Source organism: Numenius arquata, chromosome 5 (assembly GCF_964106895.1).
Source record: "Numenius arquata chromosome 5, bNumArq3.hap1.1, whole genome shotgun sequence".
Classification (NCBI taxonomy): Eukaryota; Metazoa; Chordata; class Aves; order Charadriiformes; family Scolopacidae; genus Numenius; species Numenius arquata.
Window position 1 is genome coordinate 38,988,114 of NC_133580.1, and position 19,698 is coordinate 39,007,811.

Genomic DNA, 19,698 nt, shown 5'->3' on the forward strand with positions numbered 1-19,698 from the left:
CATTTCCAGCACCTGGCCTCACTGGAATTGTTGGAGGGCGCCCCAGAGTGTAAGTTAACTCCTGATCATTAACTTCTTGTAATGTCTGATGGTAGTGTTCCTGCCACGCACCATCACAAGCTTCCCCAACTTCAAGCAGTAGCCACAGAAGCAACGAAAGTCTTTCCATTGTACATTATGCATAATTACTGATAACAAGATAATAGTGCTACAAGATATATATGCAAATAGTAAAATTCTGTATTGAATTACTGAATATGAGTTACATGAGTCTCTGATCAGGTCATAACAATGTCTTTGCTTAATGAGCTGTAGGGAGAACTTTAAATGTGGCTTTATGGCAGGGCGGTAGCTCAAGTATGTGCCAATACATGCAGATTTCTGGACCAGATTTCTCTTATACCTGTTAGTTTGGAATATGGGCACAGCAAACTTACGTCTGTACCAGCCCACTTCACCTAGAAGCATGAGGTCAAATGCTCCAGAAGATCCCACAAAATGTTAGCATGAACCCATTATGTGAGCAAGATGAACAGATATAAAAAAAATAATCCTGGTTTGATTTGTTATGTTTCTAGATATGGCTATAACCTGCTGGTGATTTATATGCTCCCCTTTCCATACTTATTCATGAGAACATCTAAAAACTTTCCAGTCTCTAAGCAAATTACTTCAGTATGTCTGGCTTACATACGGAGATGGGGGAAGAAACTGTAGATGTATTTCTAGTAGCTCTGTGTAACTAGCCTCGGTATCAATGTGGGGCAAATGACAGTGGAATAGACTTCAATGTCATGAAGTGCGTCCTTTGTCAATAAAATATTTTTGGTGTGTTGGCTAGTGTCATTTGTCATGTCCCGTCCCACCCACCCCCACCCTGTCCTCCCAGGTTTTTTTCTTCTTTTTTTTCTTTATCTTTAAATAAAATCTGTCTTTCTGAATAATGAAATTTAAGGAATTTCTGCACTTTTCAGTCTTTCCACAATGGTTTGGGAAACTGTTGCTAATCATGGCTAAATAGCTTTCAATTTCCTAAGTGTTTGTCTGGTGTATGAATAGTCTAAATATGTATGATCTGACATTTTCATTGATTTCTGGTTAAAGGCATTTGTGCTTGTTGTTTTGTGTGTATAGGTCTCCAGTTTTGAAGCCATTTTTCTTCTATTATCCCAAAAGCAATGTTCAGGTAAGACTTACTGCTTAAAGCCTGCTCGGTTCTCTTTGAAGTCATTTGAAAAATTCTGACTCTGGCATTTTTCAGTGACTTTGAGTCCTAAAACTGCAAAGTATTCTGGTAACTTTGATTAAAAAAATATTTTCCCAGAGACTAATGTTATTCATACAGGATGTTTTACAACAGTTGAACTTGCCAATATTGCGTTTTAATTTCTTTGAATTTTGAAATATCTTGGATCAAAACGGAGCTTCTCTTTTCAGGTTCCTAGAATTGTAGGTTTGAATTATTTTTACTGCGGTTGCAAAGAGTGCTTATGAAAATTACATATTTTTTGAAAGTTAATGGTCCCTCTTTAAAGAGAAGGCAATTGTGTGTTCAGAGAGTTGACCAATGATCTTGTGAACATGTCTTCTGACTTTTTGGGGAGGTCTGTATTTTGTATATTCTACTGGAAATAAGTATTAAAATCAGTGGATTTCCTCTAATTCACCCAGTTTTTACCTTAACAGCGAGTTGGGCCTTTTCCCTCCAAATACCCTGTCTATAAAAATAGGAGTAATAATTTCTGCTCTTGCCTATATTACAAAAACTGTAAAATTATGAAAGCCTATGCAACTATTGTGGTAAGTATCATGGAGAAGCCTGTGAATGAGTTCTCTCTCTGTGGCACTATTCAGTTTGTAACAATAGTTTCTTTCAGTGTGAGAGTTATGGTTCAGCTGATTAGGCAGTCCTAGGTGAGAAATTACAGTGTAAGATGAAACGTTGAACTACAGTCCTACATACTTTCTGTTACACACGTACCTCTGAGTGGATGGAAGTCTTCAAGATAAACGTGAAGAAACTGGCATTACTGAAAACATAAAATGTTTGGATTTATAAATGTTAGTCTCTGCTTTTTGAATACTATCAGATAGTTAATTTATCCTTTGGAGACTGCAGACAAAACAAAACTTCACATACGCCCTTCTTTTTCCAAGGCTTTTAACTGACTTTTAGCTATTGCATGCATCTCAGTATGCCCAGACATCCTAATAATGATGCTTCTCACTCAGTAGGAGCTTTCTCATTCATTCACCATCAAGAAAATGGCTAAAGGCCAGAACACCGGTCTCTGTTAGACCACAGGTATTGTGACAGGGTTCTGCTTAGGGTGGTGAAGGGAAGCCTTAGGAGCCCAAGCAGCAAGTGAAAGGGCGCGGGGGAGAGAAAAAAACCCAACCAAACAAAACCCAGTTGATTGAAAAAAACAGTTCTGTAACATGATTATCAGTAATATATTTAAGCGTTCCAAGCATTTCAGAAAAGAACTGTTTCATTTTCCTTTTTTAACATGCATACAGTGCTTAGCTCAAATAAGCCCAAATGTTACATTTGTCTTTGAGTAGTAGTAGAAATAATTTGATTAATTTTACAGAGGAGATGCTATTTAGTTATTAAAACTAAGTTTATAAACTGTGCATAGTGGAGAAATATTAAAAAAAAACCCCACCCTTCTTGTCATTTAAATAAGTTTCAGTATTTACTTTTATTCTCACTTACCTTTTGCTTTACACAAATGGCTTGTCTTTGCCAAGTTTAATGTGAAATTACTATCTTTGTGGAAGTTTAACCTACCACTGTTTAGTTCATCAGATTAAATGTAAAGTTATTAATTAGCACTGTGTTCCAGACTTTGTAAAATGCTGTTGAGATTAAATAGTAACCTAATTCAGCAGAGAAAGAAAGCAGTGTCTCATCTACTCTTTTCAATAAAGAAAATCAAAATCCTTGCTCTAGGTAGCTAATCTGATGAATGCACTGTTAGGCTATTAACAAAATGTCATGTGACCTATCACTGTTGTACTGCAGTAACATGGAAGGTTACGTAAAAGTGTGATGTAAGTGATTCAAGTCCTTGATTCAAAGTTTTAGCCATGTATTAACAATGGTCTACCTAGATTACAGAGTAAGTAAGGTATGAACTAACTGCTTTTCTAGACTGGAAGTTCAGTTACAAAGAGTCTAGTTCCTCTAGTTCAGCATTTGACCTAAAACTGAAAAAACTCCATAAGGAGATTTTCAAATATGTTAACATTGCCACAATGGGTTCTTTTGTTTTGTGTTTGATAACACCTTTCTTCTGGGTGTCCATTTGGATTCAATATCTCATTTGTTGTTTCCACTGCTCTTATGCAATTGTCCCAATTTTATCACAGGTCACCAGTAGTTTTACAGTGCAGTCAGTAGTTATTTTCTACATGTGTTTTTTCATGTTTAAAAAGTAATGTAAAACTTTATCTAGGGAGAAAAATTCCAGCAAAGCTACTGAAGACAAGAGCAGCTTTTCTGTGATAGTTCATCATGCAAGATGAACAGTGTGGCATTTTTTATTTCATATTTTCATCTCAACATAAACCCAAAATATCCAGTATTCATTTCTATTTAATAAGATGCTTTCACAAAATGTATTTGTACATAAATTTAGGATGCAAAGAGAAGTTTGTCATTAATACAGACAGTGACATTAAGAAGAAGAAAAGGGGGTTATACCATGGAACAGCTGGAAGCTTTCAAGTTTTGGGATCCAACTGTCAAGAGCTGTGACACGAAATTCCATGTAGTGCTGCTGTATATAGAAGGAGATGGAAAGAGAGAGATTTGTCTTCCTTTAAAACATACCTGAATGGATAGAGCATTTCTTTGATTTTTATGCCTTTTTCCCCTACACAGAGATTTCCTTTAGGTGTATAATGGATCATTATTGTTACTGTCACTTTTTAAAAAGGAAGGACAGAACCTTATCTGTAAAGCTGTTACTGAAAATGTGCCAGATCAATATTTAATTACAAATATGCTTTACTTATTCACGTCACACTGGATTCCTAAATTGATGGTTTGAACATGTGTATTTCTTTCCAGATCAACCTATTTTTAAATGGGCAGCATGTTGAGACATTTGAGGAGGATCTCACGTTTACATCAGATGAGGTTGTTTTGTCTGATCCACCTAAGATTAGCAGTGAATTGAAAGGTATGTTCATCTTTCTAGTTGTGAATGTATCTATTGTTTGCTGTTTTTGTCTTGGAAAATCGTGCTAGATTTTGTCCATGAAATATATTTTACCTCTTTATACTATATATTTTTAAGTCTGTTGCAAAACAGTTTAGCTAAGTTTAGCTAATTTTCTTGAAAGGAAGGAGGTTAGCATCACACAGTCTAAAAAGTATTTGAAACTATAACAAGCATGTAAGTAAATCGTTATTCAAAAAAAACCTAAGTCTTAGACACAACTGAAGACAATTGGACACTGGCTTGAAATTGAAACATGGTTTCAAAGTATATTGCAATCTTACTTTCTTAATCCCAGAAATGGTGGGTTTTACTTTACAACAAAATAGTTGTGTTCTGATTGGAGGACAGACTTACAGAATGCTTAGCATTTAGGTAATGGAAATTTGGCTGTATTCCATACGGCACCCTTTACAAAATAAACAAGAATAAGATCAACCTGGAACTGGTGACTTTTAAAGAAAACACACTAGGCTAATGATCCAGCATGATAATTCCTGTGTTGCTGTTAAACTTGTCTAACCAAATTCTCTGAAGAAAGAAAAGAAGGAACTTGAGAAGAGAATACCGGTGGGCTGAATGGAGCAGGTCAGGATGCCTTCAATGAAAAGGAAGCGTTCAGAATTGTTTGCACAAACTAGGTATTACATTACAGATTATTGAAAGTGCTAAACGTTTGAAGATTTTTGTTCTTTCTAATGGCAGAACTGTATACGGTATTTTTTCAAATATAGCACACTTCATAAATCCCTTTTGGTCCAGACAGTCTTTTTTACCTTCTTCCTTCCCACCAGAGAAATAGGAGAATTATTTGAAAGCTGTGGATAGATATTTTCAAAACTAAATCAGGTGGTTGTACCTAAACATTACTTGTTAGAAATACTTCTAAAAATAATACTAATGCTGAAAGACTAATTTAGGCATTTAAGTCTGTGTATACTCAAAAAATGAAAGTTGTCAAGGCACCGATATGTTAAGATTTATTCTGGATTCTAGATACAGGTGAGTAGCATTTCTCAAAACTGGTAACAGAATAGTGCATGACTAATTATAAGTTAGTAGGGAATGTTCTCTATCTTATAGAGAAATTTTTAAATACAAATACGACAATGTGTTTGTTCCTGTTTGAAAGTCACTGATACTAGAGATGCCTGGTAGCTGTGCATGAGTTTCATTTTCCCCATCTATTCAAAACATCCCTTCAATGCCATGATTTATGTATTGCAGAGAAACAAGTTAAACTCCTAAACGTTTTCAGCTCTTATGCCTGTTGCAAATCTAATGTCACACCGGAATCTCTCTCATACCTTGGACTGCCCAGGAGGGCAGTGGGGGATTCGCACCATCCAGCTGGGCAAGTTAAGCAATAGGAAGTCATTATTCTGTTTCATAAAGGGGTTATCAAAGGTCCTGTTTGTTTTTAGTTTCATTTGTTGTTTTTTTTCAAGATGACTACAATGATAAATATTGGAGAAATAAAAAGCTGATAGATTCCCTGTTGCCTTCTTATCATTTGAAAAAACTTTCTGAGGTGCCTGACACCAGCATTTATGTACTGAATTCTTCAGGTTTTATTCAGGCAAAACCCCACTTTTGAGGGACAGCAGAGCTCCTCTGGTTGTTTCCCCTGAGAAGGATCTCTCAACTTTTGCCCTTAGTTGTAAATAGAAATGTTTTCTGTATATGAGTAATACTTAACCTACTTCTGTGGCTTAACACATGGACAGCGTGGATGAGAAATAGACAAATGGGTTAAACTGTAAAAGGAGTAACTTCTGCTAAAACATTTTCTGTCAGCATTTAGTAAGGAGGGAAGTATTTTTCCTAGTTTCCTGGTTATCTCAAGTGTGAGGGACTGTTAGTTGTCTTTGAATAGATAAGAGAAATATGCGAAAATGGATTTCAAAAATGCTGCTAGATGTAGTTCTGGGAGGGTGGAATTTGAATTTACCATTTGCCCTAGCTTTGAAGGGAATTCTTTTGTAGATTTGTTTAAGATGTTTATTAAATGAAAACAATTTCCTGATAAACAGATCATGAAAGATAAATCAATTAGGGTAATAATAAATGAGGACACCAGAACGCTGTCTTGAACTGGCTTTGTTTAAAGGGAGACTGTCAGAGACTGTCTGTGCAAAATATCTGGTGGAGAAAAGACTTGTACAGCTTATTCAATTTAAACATTGTCATACTTCAGTCTTTGAATAAGCACTACATTTTTTCTTGAATTGAATGAATTGTATTGAATCAAATTATTAAAAATGATGTGATTTCTGTGGTGTATGAAGTGTGGTAGTCTTGTCCAAAATGAACAAGAAGCTTTAGCTGGACTTTTTCAGATTCCCACTCCAGTGAGTTGTTTAATCAAAAATAATATCCCCAATTAAATAAATAAACCCTCTAATATTTTCTGCCAAGTTTCATGGCACAGGTCTGCTTGCATTTTTTGCGGAAGTGAACATGGAAAAGCCTGTGAGCATCAAGCTTGAAACAAACCTACTGCGTCAACCTCTTTCATTGTAGGCTTTCCCCATTATTGTTTTCCCTGTTATTGCCAGTCCAGTGTGCCAGCAAAGCTGCTCTTGTAAGTGTTGCCTGATCTGTTTCAACCAAATAAGTACCATGAACTAGGATAGACTATACAGATTATGTGTGATGTTGTAGTGAGGCATTTTTGTCATCCACAGTATCTCCTACCCCATACCCAAATGAACTCTTGGAGTCTGTCCATCTGCCACTGCCATAGACTTTCAGCCTCCCTTTCTGAACGGGACAGTGAAAACTGCAGCCAGCAGGATCTGGACATAGTTTCTTTCTTACCCAGCTTTGCTAAAGCTCTTTAGGTCAGCCTGGCTCATGTCTGAGGAGTCATCAGTTCTCTGTGGGCAGGAAGGAGTTGAAGGTAATGATGATTTGGCTAGGGCTGGGTTTACCTGATCGATCACCTGATGGTGATGAGGTATGCTGTGAGTATCTACCCATACCTTAATAGCAGGTGCACTTTAATTTATATCATACTTGAACTTACCACATTAATTTTGTTTGTTAATTTTGTTCTTAAGTATAATTTAAACATTCATTTATCTTGAGGGTGAATTTAAATTGGTATATTCATGCTTCTCAATACAGTCTGCCTTTGGCCAGCATTTAGAGCATAACATCTTTAGTATAAGGTCTCTTACTCCCTAAAATTAAAAACAAAACCAGCACAATAGTTTGATATCCTCAGTAGAAGCAATAACTATACAGAAAAGATAGGCTGATGCATTTTCAAATTGCATTGTTGCAACATGAAATTAGTCCAACATAAGAGAGGGTCTTGAAAATCAATTCATCTCCTTCAAAATTGACAGTATTTAACACATTAGACTGAAATTTTCTATGACAACCATGTGCCCAGGGCTGAATTTTTGGTGGTGCTTTTTTTTTTTTTTTAAATGACTAAAATAAATTAAGAAAAAATAGGACACTTGTCAGTTGCTTCATGTGGCTGCCACCAGCAGCTATAGCACCAGCAGTTGTGACAGAAAGCAGGAAGGCTGTCACTTCCCTGCTCAGAATGTTCCCCCTACTGGTGTCCAAGGAGCAGAGAGGGGGAGAGCTCCCACTTGTGTGCAGAAGGATGAGAAAACAACAGGAAGGGGACAGAGCAGAGGGCAACTGAGGGGTGAGGAGTCTGCATGTATGTCAGGAGCGTAGATGAGTCTGTCAGTGATGCTGGGACTGAAAAGCCAGGGATGCCAGGAGAGCTAATAGGGCTGTAGGGAAGTTGGATCAGGAGGAACACTGGCTGGAAATTACTGTATGCTCACTGCCTAAAAACTGGGATATAACCTGTGCTTCGAGTTTCACTATTGTGCTGCTATTGGCAAAAAAATGAAACTAAGTGACAAAGTAAGTGCTTAGTCTCTTGCTTTGGGGAACAGAAATGGGATGGTGACAGCCTACTATTCTTAGTAATCGATTCCAAGAGCTCTGTACTGTGTTACTTTTTACCCACTTACATATCAAAAAAAAAGTTATACTTAATATGAGCTTTGTTGAATGAAGTTCAGCAATCCTTATGTTTCTGAAGGCTTGAAAGTCTAATACTCAGACACTGACAAGTTAAAAAATTAAGATTGGCTTCCTATAGAGCATGCATTTATGACCATTTGTGACCTTTTCCTATAGAATACTAAGATATTTACAAAATTAGTCATTTGATAAAAGAAATCTTGGGTTTCTTCTATGCAGCTGGATAAGTAACTGTCATAACAGTGCGCATGAAAGTGGGACACGCATGTTTTCCTGAAAAGGAATTTTAAATTGTGATTGTTTTCTGCAGACATTATTGGAATATACAGACGTTACAGAATTATGAAAGTAGCAACTACATGTATTTTCCACCTACACTGGAAACAGAGAGATCTACGTGTTAAGGGGACAAAAGTTTTCAGCTAGTCGAGAAATGACAAGTAGCTGCTATGAGATAGTAGCTTCAGAGATACCACACTGCTAAGACTAAGATGAATTTTCATATTCAAGAGCGGTGGAATAGGGATGCCTGGAACAGCATTCTGCTGTAAAAACGTAAAAGGAGTTTGGGAGATGAAGCAGGAGGGATCAATTTCGTAATTTTGGCCTCCAGCCTCACTTCTTGTTGCCTAGGTGTTCCTGTGGGAACGAAGCTTTGGAGATGTTTTCACTAGTACTACAAACAAGGCAGAAAGTATGTAGTTAAAATGACAGTTACTTCTTCAAAATATTTTATTGTTTGTAGATGTCATTAAAATGTATTCATTTTTATATTGAATAGATCTCCCAAGTGGTCCACATACTTACCGCTTAGAAGATCTTGCTTATACTAGAAGTGGAGACAAAGGCAACTCTGCAAACATAGGTATTTTTCTTTTTCTTGCTTTCTGAAATGATATAAGATTTTCAAATAAGAGTTACATATCAAGTGTTCTGTTGTTTTTTTTTTTAACTCTTGTATCACTTCATTATTTTTTTTAATTGTCTGTGCTGAAACAAAAAATAATCCATATTAAAAGGATTTTACTAATGAAATATCTGTAGTTTTCTTTTTAGCACTGTTGAAACCTGAGACACTAATCAAAAATACTTGAGTGTCATACTACAAAGAAAGATCTTTGTTTAGGATTGCAAAGTCAAGCTCCCCGAAGTTAAGAAATGCCTTTTTAAGGTTTCCTTTATACGGTAGTCACTACTCCTTCCTGTGTGTGTTATGTAATACAGTCTCTTGGTTGTCTGATCATATATAGTATTTCCATATATGAAATTTGTAACATATATATGGCTGAAACATCGACAATGTTAGGAAAAACTGAAGTTGCTCTTGTATGTAAGAGAATGTGTTTATTATATTGTTAATCCAAATGGTGTATTTCAGTGTGCAGTCTCTTTACAATGATTGTGCTGCTTCTTGCATTGTTTAATAATTCCTTCTATTCCTTACTTCTGCATGCAACAATTGGCTCTCTTACTTGTTGGAAGATGAGAGCGTGTGGTGTTCAAAGCTCAGTATGAATTAAAGGTGCGTTTGGGATTTGATTTGCTACTAGCTGTCATGCTAAAACTGATGAACTTATATTTAGGAATATAATTTTCTTGTCCTTGTTTCTGAAACTTTTGGGGGTTGAAGAATGAAGGAATGTTGATTTTCTTTTTTTCTTCATTTTCCCTTTTTTTTTTCTTTTCCTATGGTTGACCACTGTTGCAATGTAGCATTGCCAAATCATGAATGGTGCATAGCTAATAGACTTCTTCAGATATAAAGACACTATTTATTAAGGAACAAAAATAATAACAACAAATTTGACCTGTAAGATTACATTAGCTTTGAAGTCCACAGATAAAAGGTCTCCGTGACACAAATCTGCTTCATGATCCTGCTATGGAACATCAGCTTCAGCATGAAGTTATCTGAAGCTTATGAAAGCATATCTACAGCAATAAAAATGTAATTGTGACTTCTCACGCTTGTGTCAGGATCTCATACAAGGCGTGGGGCAAGGACCAAACCTTCAGTCACTGATCATGCCTTGTTATGGTTAATTGTGATTACTCGAGTATGTCACGTAAGCCATTTAGGGAAAGAGAACTGCATGTGGGTTTTTTGTTGCAATGATGATGATGTTCTTTAGGTGTCTTTCAGTGACAGGGACTGCTTGCAGACAGAAAAAGTCCAATAATCACTTAGTCTGGGAGCATTCTTTCATGCCATGCTCCATACTACCTCTCTACTGACAGAGAGAAAGCTGTCATACTATTGTTTTTTATTCAGAAGCTCATTAAAGAGGATACATACTTACAGTTTGAGTTGAGGAGGATCTCAAAATGGTTTTGAAAGGATAATTGCAAATTGGTTTTAATAGCTCCTAATCCAGCTAACAACAGTTATATCTAACAGGTGTGATAGCACGGCATCCCCTCTACTATCCATACCTAAAGAAAACTTTAACTGCACAAGCCTTGGAGAATTACTTCCAACACCTTTTAGAGCGAGAAAAACCCGAAGAAGAACTAGTAACAAGGTGAGTAGCTTGCTGCTCAGTCCCCAGTTGTACGGTAGATACATTATGCTATTCAGTATTTATCTGAAACTATGTTAAATATTGCAAACCTGTGTGTATTGTCTTTGATATTTTTTATATATCTGTCCTCTAAAATAACTTGAGCAATAGTCACTGAAAAAGAACGTGAACTTGGACCTCTCCTGAAGCTGGACAAAGGTAGTGAATCTGTTTAGTGAAGGCATTTAAATTCTCAGAATTAGCATATTAGTGTTGGGGCTATTTCTTTGTTTTGGTCCGGTACAGAATGTCTCTAGAAAACAATATTAACTTCTTACATACTTTGAGAAATTTCTTTCTAGTGTTTTTGAGCCATTTAGCCTGCAGGAGCCCTAGTAACTGAAGCTTCCGAAGCCTCAGAGGTTCAGAACCGGGAGTCTGAAATCCCTAAAATGCCACCTGAAAGACATGCACACAGCCAGTACAGACTGGAGCCCAAACTTACATGATCTTCCATCAAAAGCATGCCTCATCCTGTCACTGTCTGGGCAAAGCATTTTAATTTTTATGAAGTTTACTCAATTCAGAGAAAGTATTCGTTTGAGTATTCTGCTCTAACCCACTTGCCACATGCACCAAGCCAGAATTTAAAGGAAAAAACCCATAGATAGTTGCCCTTTTTAAAATATGGATAAACTGTTGTCTTTTCGCTTGTTCAAAGAGCTTGAGTCAGAAAGGTGCAGCTTAAAGCTCAGAGCAAGTTTGGAGTTAACTACTGCTCTTTTGAGTTGCAAGTGCTGTTCTTTGTCTTCATAAGCGGCTCAGTGCAGATCTCACCCACTGTTTCATAAGTGCTAACAAATCTGTGTATCTAATAAATTCTGATAACAAGAAATGTAATTGAATTTCCTTTGAAACAGAGCAGGGAAGGGAAGAAATAAAAAATGTCATGCCTCCTAATGATACTTCTAGAAGTTGATTCATTGTGGTTCCTTAATGCTGTTTATGTTCATAAATAAAGGTTGAAATTTGCTGTGTCTGGATGAAGCCAATTTATTTTGATTAATTAGATTATCTGTTCCTGGGTTTGGCTTCCTCTAATGATGTGATAATGGAGCTCTGTGAGTGAATTGAAAAACTACTGGGGAAAAAGAATAAATCCTTTTGTGGAAATATTTAGGATTATAAGGATTATGCTCATGTGCTTCAGATTGTTTAGTTTCTTTTTAAATTGTTTATTTTTAGTTTTAACTGTCATAAAAAGAGCTATCTTACTCTCATTTTCCTTCATTTCCTTTATTTAAAATGTGAGTGGTTAAAAAAATACGTGTTAGTTTTGCTGCTAAAAACATACCAGCCATGGCTCTGCCTCACTTTAGAACAGAGATTGCCTTTCATTCTTTTCCATTAAAGTTATTAAATAGGTGTACTAAACAGAGAAAAGGTGGGATTATTTTTGACAGAGAACACTGAAAACTTACAAACTTCATTTTCAGGTAACATAGTAACAAAAGATGGTTTTTCAACCCATCTCGCCTATGTCCCAAAACCCCAAACTGATGTGATTGCTCCCCGCCCCCGGCATGTAGACAAGAAGTCCCCTTCTTAACAGTTAAGCACAGTTTTTCTTGGGCATAGGAGTGATGCACAAGCTCAACGTGAAAGATCAGACCAACGTGAGTGAGGGTAAGGATGAGATAGATTTATCTGAATAGACAAATCTGCTCAAAGTTTAGATAAGGATGTCAGTCTTTTGAATTCTGACTGGTACCACCATTAAAAATAGCCTCAATACTGTAGTAAGATGAATAGCTAGACCATACTGCATATGTAAGATTTCTTTCTTTTTTTTTTTTCTTAAGCCATTTTGCCCTCTGTGGTGTTAATACTAGGTTATCTGCGTGATGTGGCCAGCCCATCCCAAACCACAACAATACAAGCCTTTAGAAATTGAGATCTGATACTCTAAAGATATGGAATAAGAAGAAACTTTTCATTTAGTAGATCAGTCATTTGGGAAGGACAGTAAAATCATCCTGTGAGAATTTGTTTGTTTCATCTTCTGAAATATGGTTATCTTCTTTATGTTTTAAGAATGTTCCAATGCTCAGAAATAAAAATATGACAGCTGGTTTCTTCTCCTGGGATATTTTTTACCAAGAGCTGAAGAACAAGAAACGTGGATACTAATGCTTCTAGATTGCTTTTTTTTTTTTTTTTTTGTATGTGTATTTATTATGAGGGGAAAAATACTTCTCTCCAGTATATCTCATCCACAAACACCTCTTTTAGCCTGTGGACTCAGTTCCTGCTTTCTGCTGATGGGAGGAATCCTATCTCTTTCTTGATTTAAATGCATTAAACAATTTTTGTACCGTTATTACTTCCATGCATTTTAACAGGAAGTTCACAGGGAAACCTGACTTCTTTGAATATGTACGGACAGCACTTTAAAGGAAGTAGTTAAGCAGGCACCCCATTGTGCATAAGCATAGAAGTTCAGCTAGAACAGTGAATTTTCCTTGGTTTATTGGTTTCTGTCACAGACTTCATATTCTTTGAAGGGTTTATTTGTTTTCTGTGCTTTTTAAAAGCAGCTCTTAAAACTTTTGATTGAGTTGTACAATTAGATAGCATTTTCTTCCCTTAGATCTCAGTTAATTAAACTTAAATTGTTTAATTATGCTGGGTAAATGCATGCCAACGTTTTGGTTGACTGCTTTAAGAATATTATGATGGTTATGGTGACTTTTCTTTTTTTATTGTAGGAGTGTATTTTTTGTACATCGAAATATTTTTCGATGCTCAGATGCTTCAAACAGGCTTTAAAATATTAAAAATGCTGACCTTTGTATATTATTTTGTAATCCTAGTTTTAGCTAGAGTATCTCACTGTAAAGAGTTCCTCAAAATACTTGAAGTGAATGTGCCATTCTGTGATGTTCCAAATTAAGATCTATTGCTTGTATTACGTACTCCCTCTGCCAGAATTACTCCAGAAAGTGAAATTCTTCCATTCTTTTTGTCATTTGCTTCTGCTTTTGTACGCTCTTCCGTTTCTCTCCTAATTTGTTGAAATGATTGATTTTCATGGAACTTCTTTTGAGAGCTGAGGTATTAGCTTCTGGAATACATATTCCATTAGTCTAGTTCTCATGGAGAGATCTGCCAATTGTGAAATCGCTTGCTGCCTGGAAGTCTTTGCCAGTTTTTCAGACTAAAATTTATAGTGTAGTGTTTTGGTAGACCTCTAGCTCTCATGGTATATGGTTAGTGGTAATTTGTATTGAGTTCTTCAGTTGAAAATTTTGTGGGGTTCTCTGATCCTGCAATGTAGTTGATTATGCTATTAAATTTAGTAAATTATGTAGATGACTTATTTTGGAAATTGCTTTATTTTTCATGGTCCTGTTGTTTAGTAGAACACTGTTGGATTAATCGGAATTTTTCTGCCTTCCCAATGGATTTGCCTTTAACTGTGATAATGTTACTTGGTAACTAGTTTTCAAGGAAGGTCAACAGAACGCTAACACCAGTTTTCTTTTTAATAACAACTATTAGTGTTAATTCTGAAGTAGAGTGTGGTAATGGAAGAGTGGAAGGAACAATGAAAACTCCTTGCCTGGGAGACAGGTGCAGACCTCCATGACTACTGCTTGGAAGAGCATATTGAGAACTGAAGCGTTTGCCAGGCCACTCAGCAGAACCATAGGCTGACCACATCTCCTTCCATGAGAGGTTTGAATTATCTGCCCAACATACAAGGGCATACAGAGTTGTGAATATCAGCAACAGCCGTAATTTTCACAATGCTAGAAAGGAGCTGAAAAAGAGAAACCTCAGAATGACAAAACCAGCAGTACAAGAGCACTGCAAGAAATTCCAGCTATTTTGGAGGACAGATTTGAAGAATCTGTCCCAAACAGATGAAGATCTGATAGATGACTAAAGAAAAATAGGTGTTGTTGGAGGAAGCTTGATTTTAAATTGCAGCAGTCAAACTTCTGGAGACAGAGCAAGAATTGGGTATTGCCTTTCTCCTTTATTCCTCATGTCTTGCTGATGTTCCGATTAAATCCTTTCTGTGGAAAAAAGGAAAGCTGTTGAGTCCCAAGACAAAGAAAATATTGAAGGAGAGGAAAATCAAGAATAATACAAGGAAGATGACAAAACGCTGAAAAACTGTGCAAGGAAAGGCAAATGGAAATATGCTATAGGCCTATTTATGGAATTTGAAACAACTTTGTTAGGAAACTACAGAGCCATTTGCCAAACTTCTACAAAAGTTTCCAAATTGGAACTGAACCAGTTAAAGGCAAGGATGGAAAAATGCTTACTGTGGCAATGGAACAGAAAAATAGGTCCGTCACACTAAAATAAAATGTTACCTGAACAAAGTACATGGCTCCAAGAAGGCGTTGAAATGTAGCTCTGCTTTTCATTTGTTATAAAATTATCTGTAGTTGGCCGTAAGATTGATCTGGTGACTCATAGTTATATTTCTCAGTAATAAAGAGGATGCCTTCCCAATTAGCTGGCGGCTTTTATTAACAAAAGTGAGTTCCAGGAGTTAAGCAATTGTATTTTTCAGTATCAGAACTAGGAGATACTAAAACCACTTCCCTTTGCCCACCGTGTTCTCTGAGTTCATATTGGATGTTGAACCTCTTGCCTACGGAACTTTCTATATGGGCTTTAACTCTTAAGAAAAAAAAAAATAGAAAACCTCCTCATTAGACATGAATGAGTTTTGAAGGTGAATAAGAGCAGAATGATTACTTTATGGTCCTACTTTAAAACTATTAAGAGCTGTTGATTTGGAGTAAGGGGAAGGAACAGAAGGCAGGGAAGGCCGTGGGTTAATCTTCAGCTGGCTTCTAGGCTTGACTCAGCAGTGGGGGATGCCATCACAAGCATGAAGTTTTTGCACACTGTCTTTTGCTTGATGCTCTGTACAAGTGTTTCTTCCAAAATCTTGTGAGAAACAACTTGAAGATTTTATCTTACAGGTACGAGTTGCCAGGAATCCATGGATTAAATTTTGTTCTGAAGAATTCCCTTGGTGGTGGTGGCATAGCATCCCTAAGAAGTGACCCACAGGCATGTATCAAAGCATTTATTTTATTGATTTTAACGTAGTTTTCTTTTATAACTATGTACACAGTCTCTTCATAACCAGCTTTTGGGCTGGAACTGTAAGCTTTTAGGTTTGACTCTTTAGTTCCTTTCAGTTTCCTGTTAATATACATTATCTACTGAATTGTTTTAAGGTTTGAAAACCACATGGGGAAGTAGAAAGTTGATTTAGAATATTTGGTGAAAAAGATGAGTACAAGAAACTATTAAGAGAGTCTTCAAGTCAGTTATGTTCTCTATGATGTGCTACCTGTGTTTTTAGATGCAACAGTATTTTTGAGAGGCTAATTTTGCTGCTATGTTTTGGAGAATGCAGATTTACTAGGCAATTACGATTAAGTGTTTCCTAGTACATACAGGAACCATTAGCTGTACAGCAACTCCTCTAACTTAGCCTATGACTCCTATAGTTAAAAATACCAATAATAAATATAAATCTGAAAGAGAAAAATAGATGGATGGGGTAGCTTTTGTGTTGACCATATTATGTGAATCTGAAACTAACTAACATTATTTGTAAGTGTACAAGTTGAGTATTAAATATTTGAAATATCTAAACCTGAATATGAGATCTCTTAATATGGCAATCCTATGGCTGCAGCAGACCACAGTTCTGCCGCCATAAGCTGATAAATGCTTAAGTGTACAAAGAATCTCAGCATAGTCAGGAAGACTGTTCACAAAATAAAAGGATGCTGTGTATAGCAGAATTGAACCTATAATTGATCTTAGCACTAAGTACCAAATAAATTATTTTTAGCACTAGGTACCAAAGAAACTATTCAATCTGTTCAGGTTTAGATCCTTGAAAACTCAACTGTATAGTTTTCCTTCTTTAATTATATTGATTCACAAGTGAGAGAACCAAATAAATTGAAAAGGTAAATATAATTTTGGATAACCTACAATCCCAGGCTTGATAAAACTCACCCAAAGTTTATATATATATATATGGAGAGATAAACTCATAAAACTTACAGAACATACTGAATTCTTACCGTGATTATAGGGAAAATACCCTGTTAAACCATTTTTCAAAACTCAATGTACAAAGGTGGTATATTTAGATTGTATAATGAAATGTTGGTTTGTTTTTTTTCCTCTTACAGGGCAAAGCACTTGGACAGATGCTGTTGGATTTCCAGATTAAAAATGTTCCTGATTTAAAATCACTGATAGAGTAACAAGTGTTTAATACATATGCTTTTAGCACTGAGTGGTATAAAAACATGTTATAAACAAGAACTGGCTTCTTGAGTGAGGTTTTCCTTTTTAAAAGAGTCAAAGAGTAGAAATTAGTGACAGTTATCTCTCAGAGGTTTAGCTATATGGCACAGATTAGCAAATGTTTTGAGTAATACCAGACTAATAGCTTTGTCTGTGACTGATAACATTTCCTGTCTAGTTAATACATTGGATGAAGAATTAATTTATTTCCTGTAAAATAGAATTAATCAAATTGCAACATAGCATTTAATTATGGGACAAGATAATCTTTGTTCCAAGATGGAAATTGCCTCCTGCTCAGTCCATCTCTCTTTTTCTTCTCTCAATCTTTATTTGAAAATTAAATGGACTGGTGTAGTTGAGCTGCTGTCAGCTATGTTTGTCCTGTGCACAGAGTGAGGCTGGGTAACCCGCCGTGCATCGGTGTGAAGTCAGTGCCGTCTGGTACTGGGGAATAGCTTTCCCCGTTGGGCAATAAAGAAAAGTAATAATTGTTACTGTTGTGGAGTGACTGGTAGTAAATGCTGACCTTTGGTCGTGATCCACCAAACTTCCATCGCTTTGTCCTACTAATGAGAGACTTTATTATTATAATCTCCAACATCTCTTACTAATTAATCCATTGCTTGAAAGCACCGACTAGCAGGAAATCACAGATCTGGGGATGGGAATAAATCTGAAGATGAGGAAAGGAGAGTGCTGTGAGCTGGTCTGCCTGCTCGCTCGGTCTTGTGAAGGTGCAATGCTGGTAGGGAGGAAGGGGGCCCGAGTGGTGGAGGGATGCCTCGTTTGGTTTCAGGGCTGTTAAATCTTCGTTTAGTGTGTCAGAGTCCTGACTGGATTAAGTTTATTTGACTGTCGTTTGGGTTGCCCTTCCCACAGAAAGGTCTGTCTCCTGCTGTGAAGCAATACCATGTTGAATGCGGTGTGCTCCGTCTCTCTTCTGACTCGCAGTTATCACCTCCCTGTCTCCCTTCCCGCACAATATAACTAGCATGTTCAAATTTGGGTACTCCTAAACTTCTTCACCTGATTAAGCAGAGACTTAGAAATCTGTATCGTACTTCCTGGGACAGTATGAAGGTGGAAATTCTGGCCCAATAACTTTCTGTATTTCTTCTGCAGGAGCCATATAAATATTACTCCACGTGTTCAGGCATTTTATATTTGGAAATGAATCTCTTCCTTTATTTTGGGGAGACTGTATTAATTGTTTAGTGCTTACAATATAAGACATTATTAATATCAGATAAAATGATGAGAATATAAATATTTTGTAATTGTCACCTAAACTATCTGTTAGTTGTCCCTCATATCAGTCTGTGCTAGCACTATCATTAATTTCCCTTTTTGCTCATGAGGCCTATACAATGAATTGTTCCCACCTTTTCTGTGCTTTTGTTGATTTGAATTGAAGGTGCCGTAAGTGAATGCTTTATCCATCTCAACATACTATTCTCTTAGCGAGTCATAAGTACTATGTGTATACAGCATGATTCAGTCTAGTTGTAAAAAAATGAGTCATGACTTCATTGCAGAAAAGTATCCAACTTAATAACTTCAAAGGGAAAAGAGCATGCTGGTTTTATTATGTTTACACTCATGGTTCGTTAGAAAACTGTTGTTAATAATTTGGAAGCCTATTAGTTTAGTAAAACAGACAAAGATATTGGGAGGAAGTAAAAAAGTAATAGACCTCAGTAGCAAACCTACAGGGATAAAAATGCTACAGTAAATATTTGCAGTTCACTCGATATGCTGCTTAAGCGACTCTGTAAGTGTGTATGCAATAATTTTTGAATAAAAGCGAACATTTATAAAGTATACATTTGTTTTAGTAATTTACGTTGTTTCTTCTACTTGAAGAGAGTGAGACTTAGTTCAATAAGTCCTTTGTTTTGAACTTGTTTCACTTGCCTGCAATTTCATGCATTGTCTTGCTGGTTCCCTTCTTCCTTCAGATTTTGTCTGTTCTGTCCCTAGTCTTTGTTAAATACAAAACCTGAAAAAGTAAATGATACTATTTGCTGGAGAGCCGGTCATTTACTGCTCTACAATGGAAGCTGTAATTTTCTGAAAAGAATGGTACAGTGTTCAAGTGGATTGGATATGGGAATACAAAGGCGTTATTTTTTTATTACTGGAACTGTCCTTTTGGATGCTGTGAAGCCATCCTTCACAAACATGTCTTCTGTCCGTTATTTCTTTCAGTGCAGCAGCTTAAACCAAGTAGCATTGCTTTTCGGATACTTTACTTGCAAATTATAGCCTCCAAAAATCCCTGTCCAAAGATTTTATCCTCCTTGACCTCCTTAACATGTTTTGAATTCATGAACCTGTACTTGTTCCAGCAGTCCCAGCTGACCTGAAAGCTTGTTAAAGCTGCATTTGTTTCTTAATCTACAGTAGAGATTGAGTAATTGAGAAATGTTTGGTAAAACGTAAATTGTACTTGAAGGTGAGCCTGTACGCAGTCAGCATTGCCTTAACTTCAGTCAGAAATGCATTTTGCCTGCGTGCTAACCCAGGGCTGTTCCTCAGACAGGCGAGAGCTTACCCCTCTGATTGCCTTTCCTGCTTTTTCCCTA

General features: G+C 36.5%; 1 protein-coding gene across 1 annotated transcript in view; it reads left to right on the forward strand.

Annotated features, from left to right (window-relative positions):
• The window catches only part of LOC141464970 (uncharacterized), a 61,590-nt gene extending 42,657 nt beyond the window's left edge, over positions 1-18,933 (forward strand). The window contains exons 14-20 of the mRNA XM_074148145.1: positions 10-49; positions 1,135-1,186; positions 4,079-4,190; positions 9,028-9,111; positions 10,645-10,768; positions 15,757-15,847; positions 16,993-18,933. Of these exons, the coding sequence (XP_074004246.1) occupies positions 10-49; positions 1,135-1,186; positions 4,079-4,190; positions 9,028-9,111; positions 10,645-10,768; positions 15,757-15,847; positions 16,993-17,067 (578 nt within the window). The 3' untranslated portion in view covers positions 17,068-18,933. The remainder of the gene's footprint in view (positions 1-9; positions 50-1,134; positions 1,187-4,078; positions 4,191-9,027; positions 9,112-10,644; positions 10,769-15,756; positions 15,848-16,992) is intronic.
• Positions 18,934-19,698: the final 765 nt, after the last annotated feature.